The sequence below is a fragment of the Equus caballus genome, chromosome 13 (assembly GCF_041296265.1).
Source record: "Equus caballus isolate H_3958 breed thoroughbred chromosome 13, TB-T2T, whole genome shotgun sequence".
Classification (NCBI taxonomy): Eukaryota; Metazoa; Chordata; class Mammalia; order Perissodactyla; family Equidae; genus Equus; species Equus caballus.
Window position 1 is genome coordinate 47,550,612 of NC_091696.1, and position 13,096 is coordinate 47,563,707.

At 43.0% G+C, this 13,096-nt stretch overlaps 1 protein-coding gene across 50 annotated transcripts in view; it reads right to left on the reverse strand.

Annotated features, from left to right (window-relative positions):
• RBFOX1 (RNA binding fox-1 homolog 1) overlaps positions 1–13,096 on the reverse strand; it is a 1,973,933-nt gene that overhangs the window by 179,150 nt on the left and 1,781,687 nt on the right. For 2 of the 50 annotated variants that reach the window (XM_070231105.1, XM_070231100.1), the window contains exon 1: positions 4,551–4,708. The exons of 45 other annotated variants lie outside the window; for them this stretch is intronic. In XM_070231105.1, the coding sequence (XP_070087206.1) occupies positions 4,551–4,583 (33 nt within the window). In that variant the 5' untranslated portion in view covers positions 4,584–4,708. Of the gene's footprint in view, positions 1–4,550; positions 4,709–13,096 lie in introns of those variants that run through there. 3 more of the 50 variants (XM_070231087.1, XM_070231090.1, XM_070231072.1) reach the window with 3 other exon arrangements.

Sequence of the window (13,096 nt, forward strand, 5' to 3'; positions counted from 1 at the left end):
ATAAAAAAAAAATCCTCTGCTGTTTCTGAGTCAACTGACATCCTTCTCTTTTACAGGGTTGCCCAAGGAACATATCCTTGTGTAAACGAGTGCCATACAGATGCCACCTCATTCTGGCTGATGAGAAGCCCTAGAAACTTCGGGACCTTGAGAGGCCTCCAAAGAGAAATTCATGGTGCCACATTCTACTTCTGCTCAAAGGTCTGTCTCAGCCTCTCTTTCCTTCTACCTAGCTCGTCTCTGAATTGAAAGACAGACTTGTGATAACTCCAGGGGTACCTCATTAGGAAAGCATGAAATGATTGCAGGAGCAATGGCAGAGAGAGGTGGTCACAAAAGACAAAGATGTCCCTCCTCCACCTCCAGCAGAAAACACTGTCATGGGAACACATATGACCACATGGTCTTTCCTTGCTGCAGAGCAATCTCAGGAAGAGTGGCCCAATCCCACGAGATCCCACAAACAGCAAGGGCTCTCTGCTAGGATCTGAGCTCCCTCTGTATTAGAGAGAGAAGGGCCTGCCCTGAGAAAGCCTGTGGTCCCTCCATTCTCTCAACACCACCACGTCTTCCCATTCACTGCCCTTCTGCTTAGCCCTCCCCTACTCCTTTGCCTGGCTAGTCTCTACTTCTCTTTCACGTCCCAGATCAAGAGCTCCTCCTCCAGCAAGTCTTCTTTGACAGTTAAACCACGTTAGTTGCCTGCCCTCTATGCTCCAATGCGGCTTGTGGTCACATCTCACATAACTCCAAGCACCACCATTGCCTGCTTAATCATGAGCATCCTGAAGGCAGGAGACCATGCCACATTCTCTGTTTCATCTCCAGGGTCCAACAGCGTGCTAGCTGCAAAGGAGGCATTTCCAAGTGATTGCTAAGTGAATGCATGCCTGAATAAGAAATTCTGGGCTCTGTAAAGCTTAATCTGGCAACAGGAGACAGGATGGGGGGAGTAGGAAAGGGGTTGGTGGATGACCCATGGCAAAAATCTGCCCCACTGCTTGTTTTTGTAAATAAAGTTTTATTGAGACACAACCGTGCTCATTGTGCTATGATGGCAGAGTTGAGAAGTTATGACAGACTGCATGGCCCACAAAGCCTAAATGATTTAACTCTCTGGCCCTTTGCAGAAAAGTTTTCCCATCACTGTGGCAGAGTTATCATTAAATATGAGGACACCGATTAAGAAGTTGCATAAACAGTATGGGCAGGAAATAAAGCTGGCAGTAAAACAGGAAGAAAGAGAAAGGAGGTGCATTATACCTATCAAGGAGGAATGGTTCACCTAGGCTTGGAGATCGGCAAAGTTAAGAATTGTGCAAATAGGGCATGTTAGAATCTTTTTCCAAATTTGCTTTCCATCACCAGATCTCTGAATTCTAAACACACATGTACACATACAGGATTTAAACTCGGTAGCAGTGGGCTTAGACGATCCCAGATGGCTTCAAGCTTCTGAGCTCCATAGGAAAGGCATCCTCTTCTTCTCATTGGTGCTCAGAAGACAAACTGAGTGATGCTGCCCCTCACCTCAGGCCTAGTGGGTACCACACTCTGTGCTGGGTGCTTTGTATCAATAGCTCTCCAGCAGAGGGGTACTGCTCCCCAGGAAACATTAGTCAATGACAGGAGACATTTTTGTTTGTCACAACTGGGGAGGAAGTGTTGCTACTGGCATCCAGTGGGTGGTGGCCAGGTCACGTTGCTAAACACCCTACAATGCACACGACAGCCCCCCACCGCAAAGGATTATCTGGAGAGGCCTAGGATCTCTGCTTTGCATGCATTGCAACTCTAATTCCCCTTTATTTCATTGTGAAGGATACCACAACCCAGAACTGAGAAATCATTTTATAAGGTCTCAGCCACAGGTGCCTCTTAGGGAAGCCAGGAGCTGAACCAAACCATGTTTGCCCCGTGCCAAGGTGTCTCTCACCTGGCCAGACAATCACCTGGTGGGGAGATTCATTCCCAATTTGGAAAAAAAAAAAAAAAAACCTCTCTCTGTCACATATACTGTGACCCCCAAGACCTGTTTTCCACCTGGCGGTTTGTTACACCCTGTGGGGAAGTCGGGTGCTGGGGTATTTGATTCAAAGATGCCAGCGTTCCGTTGGCCAGATTAGGGGGGTGACCCTTGGTGAGTTAGAGAAGCAGCCTGAGAAACTTCTGCCAGCTCAAGCCCGAAGCCTGGCTTCCGAAGGCTCTGTGCATACCCTAGGACAAGCGGGGCCCACGGGGAGCACCACTGGAGCCAGGAGAAACCACCAGGCTCTACATGAGCGTGTGCCATTCCGGCACGCCCAGGGCTCTGAGCTCCAGGGACAGTGTCCATGTCGCCAAGGAACCCACAGGTGGCACTGACGTCCATGAGGCTCTGGATTGCACTCCTGTTCCTGGAGTTCTCAAACAGATGTTGGTAGGACCCCCCACAGCTACTTATTAACACTGACAGCCGTTCCAGAGAGACCCTAATTAATATTCCCAACATTTGCACTTTGGGCTAATTACAGCTAATATTTAATTAAGATCACTGTACTTCCCATGGAATTATTTTTCACCTCCAAATGGCTTCAGAGATGTCTTTCCTTCCTCCCAAGTGACGTTCCTGGGTTCTCAGCTAAGCTGAACTGTATTTTCTGGAAAAATACATTCACATTAAGGGCACCTTCCCCACTCCAGGTCAAGGCAAATCCTGGGCACGTGAACAGGCTCCTGGTTGAAACCTGAAGCCAGCTTCATGTAGGTGATGGTGACAGGCAAAAATTATTCGGAGCGTTCTGGCTAGACATTCCCTCATTTGCAGAAGCTGCCTTCTTTCTTCTACTCCAATGCCAAACCTCCACCTTTCCCTAAATAAGTGGATCACAGAGATTCTGATATTTACCAAGTCAGGGTGCTCATGGGTGCTCTCAGTTGGTGGGGAGGGTGATTCTACTTTGCATGTATCCCCCACATCGTCGAGCAGGTGCTTCAAGAGATTTTGCAAACCTAACATCTAATTTTTGGTGCCTAGACTTTCCTGGGTTGTAGCAAAACACACAAAAAGGGGAAGGAAAAAAAATGCCAAGACTCCTTGTTTTAAAATCCACTATTACTGCAGCAGAACTGAGTAGAAGCTTGAAATAAGGAACATCTATTGGGAAAAATGTAGAAGAAACTTCCTCATCCTCATACAGCAAACCTCAGCTAGAGCAGCTCACCAACAGCAGGATTATGGGGGACCCCCAGCATGACCAAGACACCCCCAACAGGTAGCTTATACTCCAGTTACTGAGAGCAAAAGAATCATTAAAATGCAACCATGTCTGATTCACCAAAGTAAAAAAAAAAAAAAAAAAAAAAAAATGCCATTTCAATTTAAATATTTTACTGAAGCATGAAATAGCCAGGATATTATTGCTATTTTAAGACAAACACCATAATCTGACTATTAGCATGTGTGTCGACTCTGTTGCACGCAGACATTTAGAGATACTCTCCTCAAAGACAAGGAGAATTTCTTTGGTCACGGAAACATCTTGCATCCTTCATTTCCTCTCTGAGGTGGGCTCAGGAGACAGAGTCAGAGAGAAAATGAGATGGCTTTGTTTTTTTTATTTTCCCCCCCAGACATCTCTCTTCTCCCATTCATTGCCCTGAGTCGTCTAATACGGTAGTTTGGGAAACTACTACGAGAACAAAGGGTGGTAATCCATCAGACTTTGCAAAATATTTTGGCTCAAAATCTAATGCAAACCACATTTCAACTGAGGAATAGTCTTTACGTGGCAGAGCACGAAACGGGCATATTCTTTGCAGCGTAACTGCCTGACTTTCACTGAGGGGGAAAGTGTCTGCTTGCACAACCGCCAAAGTGGACTTTAAAACAATCAGGTATTTTCCTCTGAGTGTGTTTTTCCCCGCTTCAGTCGTCAAATGTCTTGAACATCTTCCCCCTTTGGCTTCTGGAATTTATTTGTCCCCAGTCCATGTCGTGCCCCGAAAACCTTCTGGCCTAAACACAGCCCTTATGATGAAGAAAAGCACAGGCATTGTCCAGCACTAGTACACCAGCTAATTGCATCTGTCTACACAGCTAAGGAAAGCAGCCACTTGGCAATGGGACCCCCCTCCACCTCGGACTCGCTGGAGGAAACTATTTGCTGTTGGTTGCCTGCAGTTTTCTGTCTTGCTGACAGTTTGTTTCACTTTAGTTTAAGTAGCGTGGTCTGTTCTCCTTCTCTGGCAAGAAATCTCGCCTATTCAGAGAAAGACTCCAGCGCTGGACGGATCCGCACTAAATGCATCGTGCCCCCGGGACATTGAAACACAGAAGAGAAATGCAAAACTACACCATTAACCTGCTGTTTCTAAGACCAGCTCCGTTCGACACATCAAGCAGAAAGCCGACACACACACACACTCTTGACTGAAATCCTCTCCTTTCCTCCGGCATAATCAAGGAGCGGAAGACGCATCGTAGAGAGCAACAGTCTTAGCGCAAGGAAAGCCTTCCGCTTAATTCACATCACAATTTCGAGTGAAATATAAAATGGGGAAAAAAGTACCTGCTGCACCATTCTGCTTCCTTTCTCCTCCATAAACTTAGCAGCTGTTCAAGTCCCACACCACAGAGCATCTGCCCAAAGCAGCCTCAATTACAAGCGAGGGTGTGTGCGCTGTGCAATGTGTGGATGGCTGGGGTGTTGGAGGGGGAGCGGAGGCCGCCTGGCTGACCTCCCCCTCAACATCTGACTGCTCCCAAAACCAACCCCAGATGGGACTCTTCCTGCCAGTGGGGCCTGGCGCATCAATCACGGCTCGCCCCTCCTCTGCTCCTGCTCTCAGTTTCAGAGTACACACTGAGCAGATGATTATATGGAGAAGGAAGAAAAAAAAACCACACAGTGCTCTACTACATTAATAGCTGTTCAAAAAACATTAGAAATGCTATCCTATGCATCGCCTGGAGCTGGAATTTTTCATTACTAAACTAAATATATGGTATGCAAAGTTATGAAATCCACCGGGGAGCTTGTTACTATCCTATTTTGTTTTATATTTTTAAGAGGGGAGGGGAGACGTCGGAGTAGCAGGAGACGAGACAGAGGAGGGAGGAAGAAAGAGCTCAGAGAGAGAGAGAGAGAGATGGCGATAGGTCAATGAAAAAAATACTTCGAGAACACTGGGAATGAATTTGTAACAAAGCTGTGTGGTTAATTGTAAATTGATCTTAAAATACTATAACTGATGATTGGAGGATCTGGAAGCCCAGCTGCTTTGCAGACTGGCTGTGTGATCCCCGGTAAGTGTTGCAATGTGCTGGGTTCTAGTTTTCGCTTCTGTTTAATAGGGATAATGATGAGTGACTTCACAGGGTAATTGTGAGGATCGGAATAAAAATCAGATCATAGCAAAACAAACACACAACAGGGCCTGGTTCCTAGTCTGCACTATATAAACAAATTCACTTGGCATTCAATAAAATGGTGAGCAAAACCTAAAACCATCTTTGCCCCCATGGACCACAGAGTCAAGATGGGCAGCAGGCTTTCAGGAAAGGGAGCCACCGATGACCACAGAATGCCAGCGGTGATAAATGCTATGAAGGAAAAGCATAGGGGTCTTGCTTTCTCCCTTTCTTGAACTTTTGTCTTCCCAGCTCATTGTTTTTGTTTTTTCTTCTCTCCCAATGAGCAAAAATAAAACCTCGTACAAAAAAATCCCAGTGATTTCAACCCCGAATGCTGCATCAAATGCCAAATGCTGCCTCTTTATTTAAAGCTACAAATACTTTGTTCTTCCTTTATTATTAAAACTACAACAACCAGAGTGAAATGTCAAAACAATTTCAGTTTTTATTCAGTCATGTCTTTTCCTGCTCGCCGAGGGAGAGTTTCAAGGGTCCCCTGCACCCTTCCCGTGGACAGTTGCTTATCGCTGAGAAGCCCTGCTAGGAAAGGAGAGATCCCGCCACACTGGAGGGAATGGATCGGGTTCCTGAAGTGATTAAACTTGTAATTAAATTGTATAACAGAGGAGGAGGTGAGGGCAGAAGAGGCACCTGGAAGAATTCAACTTTCCTGGTGGTCTGTCGGTGGGACTAGTTCAGGTAGCCCCTGGGTGATATATATATATTTTTTAATTCGCAGCTCCCGAGGGATGGAAAGAAAATCTGGATAAGTATTTGTGCCATCCTTACATTTGCATTTCCAGTCACACTCTGGGGATACCTCAAATGCAGGGTTAAAATAAGCAGCTCTTTCAGGTCCCTAAAGGGATGTATCAGGTCCCCTCTCAGAAATGCACAACCTGAGGACCAGAGCCCCTCCTTGCATGACTCCGGCCCAACATGTGGATTCAGCAGCCACTCTCATGAACCGTAAGCTCCTTTTCCTCACTGATAACTGAAAAGCCAAACTTCTATCCTTCAACTTAAGAAAGAGGGATGAGACCAAGACGGACAAATTCCCTGGTGAAGGATGTTCTGAGGAGTGATAGAGAAAATACTAAAAGAAACCCCAAACAAACCACTCACGAGAGAAGAATGTTTTAGTTAGAAACAATCAGAGAGATGCAGTAGGACATTGGTCCTTAGCCAGTGGACCATCAGAATCACCTGGGGTATTCTTATAAAAAATTGGATGTCGGGACTCCACCCTAGACCCACTGGCATAAAATCTCTGAGGGTAGGGTCCAGACATGCGCACTGGGTAAATGTGCCCCAGGTCGTTCTGATAAACAATCCTGGGGGAAAGTGTTCTGTGTTTTTCAAGTTATAGGTGTGATCCCTTGAGCTATGAAATCCATGTTGGGGGTTATTACAGCAACATTCTTTAAATAAAATAAACTACCACACTGGAGAAGACTAGAATAGAATAGAATAGTAAGAGTTAGGATCATTTCATGAAACATTTATATAGGCGATTGGGCTGCAGTGTAAAATCTTTTCTCGATTGCAGCAAAATAAATAATCTTAATAACACCATGCTAGGTAATTTCTAGTGCTTGTTGTCTTCTAACTTTTTATTAGTGCTGTGACTATAGGATCAAAGTCAAACATTGAGAAGCCAGGAGTATAATGGTAGGACTATTGGCAAGTCATTCAACCTCTGTGTGTCCCAGTTTCCTTATTTATAACTATAAATAATAATACACATTCTTGTTTCCAGTGAGGTTCTTGTGATGTTTTAGGGAAGAAATCTACAGGAATATGTTTTATAATCTAGAAAGTCTTATGAGCGTATGACCTATTGTGGGAATGAAATTAGTCCCTCTTCCAGTATAGCAAAGTGCTCCCTCTGGAGAACATCCAGGGATGTGTGTTGGATCCTCACATACTGTGTGCCACACACTGTGCTAGGCACTTTTATCCTCACAACCGCTCCCATGAGATAGATATCATGGTCCCTTTTAAAGATCAGAAAACAGAGGCTCCCAAATTTTCCAGAATTTGAACTTCATTTGGTCTTATCGAAGGATTCCTGCCATTGAATCCATACCACAATGAAGATGAAGATAATGATGACGATGATGATGATGGTAGTGGTGGTAATGAAGATGATGGTGATAATGACGAAGACGGAATGATGATGATGCTGATGTTGGTGATGATGATGGTGGTGGTGATGATGATGAAGATGGAGATGGTGGTGATGATAAGAAAACTTTCCTTGAGCTCTAACTATGTACCAGTCATTGTTCTAAGCACCGAGGATACAAAATTCAACAAAGGAGCTTTGCCTCTGTTCCCTCATTCAACAAGAACCCAGCATGGGACATATTGTTATTCCCTTTCCGAGGGAGGTGGAGTTACTTCCTCACACTCTCATAACAAACAAGTGCTAGTTACCCAAATCTGTCAGACGCCTAGGCTCTAGATTCATAAGTAGCTGGAGACAGGTTCAAATCTGACCTCAATTAGGTAAACATACAAACCTTTGTTTCCCTAACTATACTGGCTTACAAAAAGCATCTCTTGAACAATGAACTCTGAAATTGCTCTGAGGCCATAATTTACAAAAACAAACAAACAACAAAGATAACGAGAGTTGATGTCACAGATTCAAATGGAAGCAATTTGCTTCATTTCACTTCCCTGGCCTCGACAGGGAAGCAGAGAGAGAGGCCAGAAGCCATCTTGCTGCGGCTGACAAATAGCAGCCCCAGAAACACAAACCAGCAGAGTGGGTGGCAGGCTTGCAATGATGAGGTGTCATGTTTGCAAAATGTTCCATCCTGATTTTCCATTTGGAGTCACAGAAGGCAATGTAGAGGTTGTTTTTCTCAACTCCTTAAAAGTTAGTGACAATCAAATATTTATGGCACTTTGTACAAGTCAGGAGCCTTGGCACGGTTGCTTATGAGGTGGTATTTCCAAAGGGAATCATGCTTATCTCTTAAAAAATTAGCAGCTTCTGGAGCAAGTGAAGTCCCCAACCAACAGCATCAGGCACTTAAGAAGATGGGTTTTCCCATCTTGCTCACCTCTGTCCCAGGGTCTCAGAAGACCCTGACTTGTCCTTTAAAACCCTTGCCAAAGTTTGACATTATATACATTTTGATCTTGACATTATATGTACATTTTTATATTAGGTATATTTTGATGTCCATCTCCAACTAGACTGTAAACTCCATGAGGACAGGAGTCTCGTCTGTTTTTCTCATCACTATTGTCTCAAGCATTTCTAACAGTGGAGTGCACGCACACACATTCAGAAGTTTTGTTGAATGAAGAATGAATTCCCAAGCTAGTCCCTTATTTCTACTAGTACCAAGATGCGCTCTGACTCACCCAGCACCTAGGGGCACTGAGAAATAAGGGCAAACTGTAAAATATTGCTCTGCACTGTTGAAAAATTTTTCCCCGTTGGAATATCCAACATAGTACTGGAAGGTCACGCAGCATAGGGCTTCATCTGCCTGTATGTGAAATAGCTGCAAATGCCTTATTATTTCCTATTATTAATAAAAAGTAACAGCCAGAGCAGCTGTTATTCATTGAGTTCTTTCTAAGCATCAGATAAGGTTAGTCACTTGATATGTATTATCTAACATCATCTCTACAGGAATTATAGTTTTTTAAATTGATTTTTATCACTCCCATTTCACAGATAAGAAAGCGTAAGGTCTTGAAGCTAGCAAGTGGTAGATGCAGACCACAAATCCAGGTATTTTGCCAAAGCTGAGGTCCTTTCACACAGGCTATGACTGACGTCTTGGTTGGCTAAGATGAAGGATGCTATTTCTAAGGGTCATGGTGAAACAATTCAATCACAAATTATTTTCTGACAAATCCCTGAAGTGTCCTAGCCAAAGTTGGAGGTTATCAAAAAGGCATGAGATCTTATTCCTGCCATCCCAAGATCCAGAACCCAAGTGGGTTAATAGTGTTAATTATGATGATGGCGATTGTACCATTATTGATAACAACAATAATACACTTAGCAGAGCTTGCAACATGTGCTTGCCACTGCCTTAAATCTTCCATAAAGGTAACTCCCTCAATTCATCCCACAGTGCCGTGATGTGGACACAATCATGGCCTTCATTTTAGAGATGGGTGGCTTTGAGAGGCTAAGCAAATACTCTGAGGTCACTCCAATAGTGCATGATGAAACTCATATTTGTACCAAACCAATTCTGACCTCAAAACAGAAAGTTGGAAAAAAATTTTAAGTTCCTGTGTTCTTTTCCCCCAGTTTTCCCCAATGATAACCTCTTGTACAACTACAGTACACGGTCAAAACCAGGAAATTGATGTTGTATGACCACTCCTTTACATTACTGCAAACACGAAGACAAGTTAGGACGCTAAAAGTTCAGCTATTGTGAGCATTTGTTATCAATACCATCCCATCACAGAATCACCCTTGCCATCTACCCCTGAGTGACAGCTGGAGCTGCCCACCACTATCACAAATATAGTGGCACAGACAGAAGGGCAGATGAACAAGTAGAAAACTGAACCCAGCAAATAAATATTGGCAAAAATATTTTTCATAAGGGAATGAGCAGATAAATGCACTTGAAATTCTAATTCAATAAGGATTCTCTTTACATCTTGGGTAGGGAGGAAATCTCCTTCCTGAGCAGACTTTCACTTCCACAATCTATCTCCTTTCACTACCAGCTATTTGCTAAAGAAGGGAAAAAAGTTCCTACCACCACCACCACCAGGGTACCGTCAGTGTCAAATTCATATTCAAGATGAATTTCAATAACTTGCATCATTGTTAACACTACTACATTTAGCCAAATACACAAAAGGCAAAAGATGGGTTTTGTTACCTTAAATAGTTTGCTTACAGTTACCCTGCTGATATGATTTGAGATAATATCACTGGGTTACCTGTTCCATCATAGGTATCCGGAGGATTCCCTGCCTGCTTCTAAATGGGAAATTGATAGATTTGGCATGAAGCAACTTTCTTTGTAAGAGGGGAGGTCACTATACATACAAACAGCACCAACTAACCTCGAGAGATACCAGCTCCACTGTGGATGTTGCTGAGTAAAGCATCCCACAAGAACATCACCAAGGGTCTATCGCTAGATTCAGAAAATTGGGAGCATAAAGTCGCACTGCTAGAAAGAGACTCATATCCTCTCCCTGTTGGAATGATGCTACAAATAATGAAATGGTCTAGCGAAGAGAAAAGTAAACATTCTAGATAGAAACCAGTGCAAAGAGTAGATACCATTGTCTTGTACATGGATACATTCAGAATCATTTCCTTTCATGCCACATCATAAAAACTGAGTTTTCGAGCTATCAGAAAAATTTATGCCCCAGTGCCACTAATCAAGATTTATTCTCCTTCCTCTTCATTCTCTTCATAAAGCTGAATGTCTAAACATAGCTGAAACAACCTCAAAGAGACAGGCCAAAGTAAAGGCATAGGCCTACCACACCCACATAATTTATAATGAATTTACAGAATCAACCATTTGAGTATATTTTCAATTACCCAATTTCCTCACATGACTATCATAGGCCACTTGTAAGAGTGTAAACCTCTTAAGGGCAGGTGCTTCTTTGCCATATACATCTCTAACATTTCCCTCTTTTCCTTCCATATTTTGTAATCAGGTGTTTGACATGATAAATATCTGCTGGCTGGCATTCACCTCACTTGTAGAAAGATGTCTAATCTGGTTACGGCAACAGACAAAGATGATAAAACATGACCTTGTTTTTCATTGTGTGTTGCATAAGTTTTAGCTTCTAATAGTTTGCCAACTGGAAAAAAAGGCTGTCATAAAATGAATTATACTTGGACTTGGAAGAAATGAAATTAAGAGAGACTCCCAGAAAGAAAGGGCAATGAACTATGCGAATAGGCAAGAACTTGATATTCATGGAATTGCTTCAGCAGCTAAGTATTGGGCATCTTCTGGATGGCAGATACTGTGCTAGGTTTAGGGTCTAACATGATGAAAAGGATAGATGTAGCCCAGCTACCTCTGTAGCTACAGGCATGGAGGAGTCACAGGACAGTCCAAGAATCTTCAGTGCAACGGAATATGTAACATGAGAAGAGAAACATAAGGAGCTAAAGGGGCTCACCCATCCATGATGATTTATCAAGGAGGGCTTTCCAGAACTGATGCCTAACTGAGAATTGAAGGCTGCATAGGAAATAGCCAGGTGGTACGAAATAGGTTGACAAAACAACATGTGGGAAGGCCAGTTGTAATGTTGTGGTGGGAGGAAATAGCTCAAACCCAGAGTGGCAGAATCAATGAAAAAGAGGTAAAATAAAGCAATGAAACTGTTTTCAGAGCCACAGGACCTACCAAATATAGAGCTGAGATAGAGACCTGGAGGCTTCTGGATTGTAAGACCCTTGAGGACAGAGACCCAGGTCTGTCTTACTGAGCACCATATTCCCAGCATTATCAGAATGGCATGCACAGAGTAGATGCTCAGAAAAGTTTTGGTTAAATCAAAGAGTAAGTGCAGTGATGATACATGCCAGGATGAAGCTAGTCAAGGGAAGAAAGAGGAAAGGTAAGAAGAGAGAGGGATTTGGTCATTTAAACTACACGCTTGATGTGACTTTTTCTCTTGAAGCAATTCAAATGCTCGAAATAGAAAAAATAAACAGAGGAAACAGGTGATCGTTCAAGTGAATAAATAGGACAGAGGCTCATCAAGCATCTCCTTCATGACCATCATCACAATAGTTTAGCCAAGGATGGGATATGAAGGTTACTGGGAGCACTTACACATTATCTTTTTGAGCTTTACGTACCATATTGGAAGGTAGGTAGGATGGTACCATACATACTCATTAAACAGAAGAGAAAGCTAAGGCCCAGGTAAGTCAGTGACATGCCCAAGTTCAGACGGTTAATAATGCCCTTGAACTCTAGATATATTTCCACTATACCAAACCGCTTCTCGGGTTTTCCATTCATATGCTCCAACAAGTCCAGCTACATCAATAGGCTTGATTACACGATGCTTTTCTGGGTTTCTTCCATCCCTGTATCATAAACTTTTACATGAAGAATAAGAAAAGTGAATACGGACATTATGATAATTTAAACTCTCACCAGAACAAAGGGGAAATAAAACTTTATTGGCCTTACAAATTCAATACAACCCAACTCAGCCTAAGCACGCCGGTACCGAAGTTATAACTATTTTTGTTTTTAAGTAAGTTCAGAGGGATTGAAACCAAAGAGCTCCATCTTCCTTAGTGAAGAACCAAGTTCAGTAACAGATCCTGTCCCAACACAAGGGTCTCTGAGCCTTGAGTCCTCAAGCTAAGTACCACTTGAGACTGGAGAAGCTTGAACTCTACATATGTTTGATCAGAACATAAATACTATTTTTCTGTAGCTAAGGGAGTGTGACATTTTAAGGATATCTGCCTGAGTAAATGATGTACTGAGAGGGTTGCAGAGTTTGGTGTAGAGCAGGGCCAGACTGACTTAAAGAAGAAAAGGTTTTGCAAAATATCAAGGTGGATCTGATGAAGACAGTGGGTTTTCGGAAACATGGAAGAAGTTTGCTTTATTTGTATATAAGAGAGAAATGGTCTAATGGTGAGAAGTTTTATTCAGATACCAACAATGGGGAAGTTTGGCCAAACAAATTGTGCAC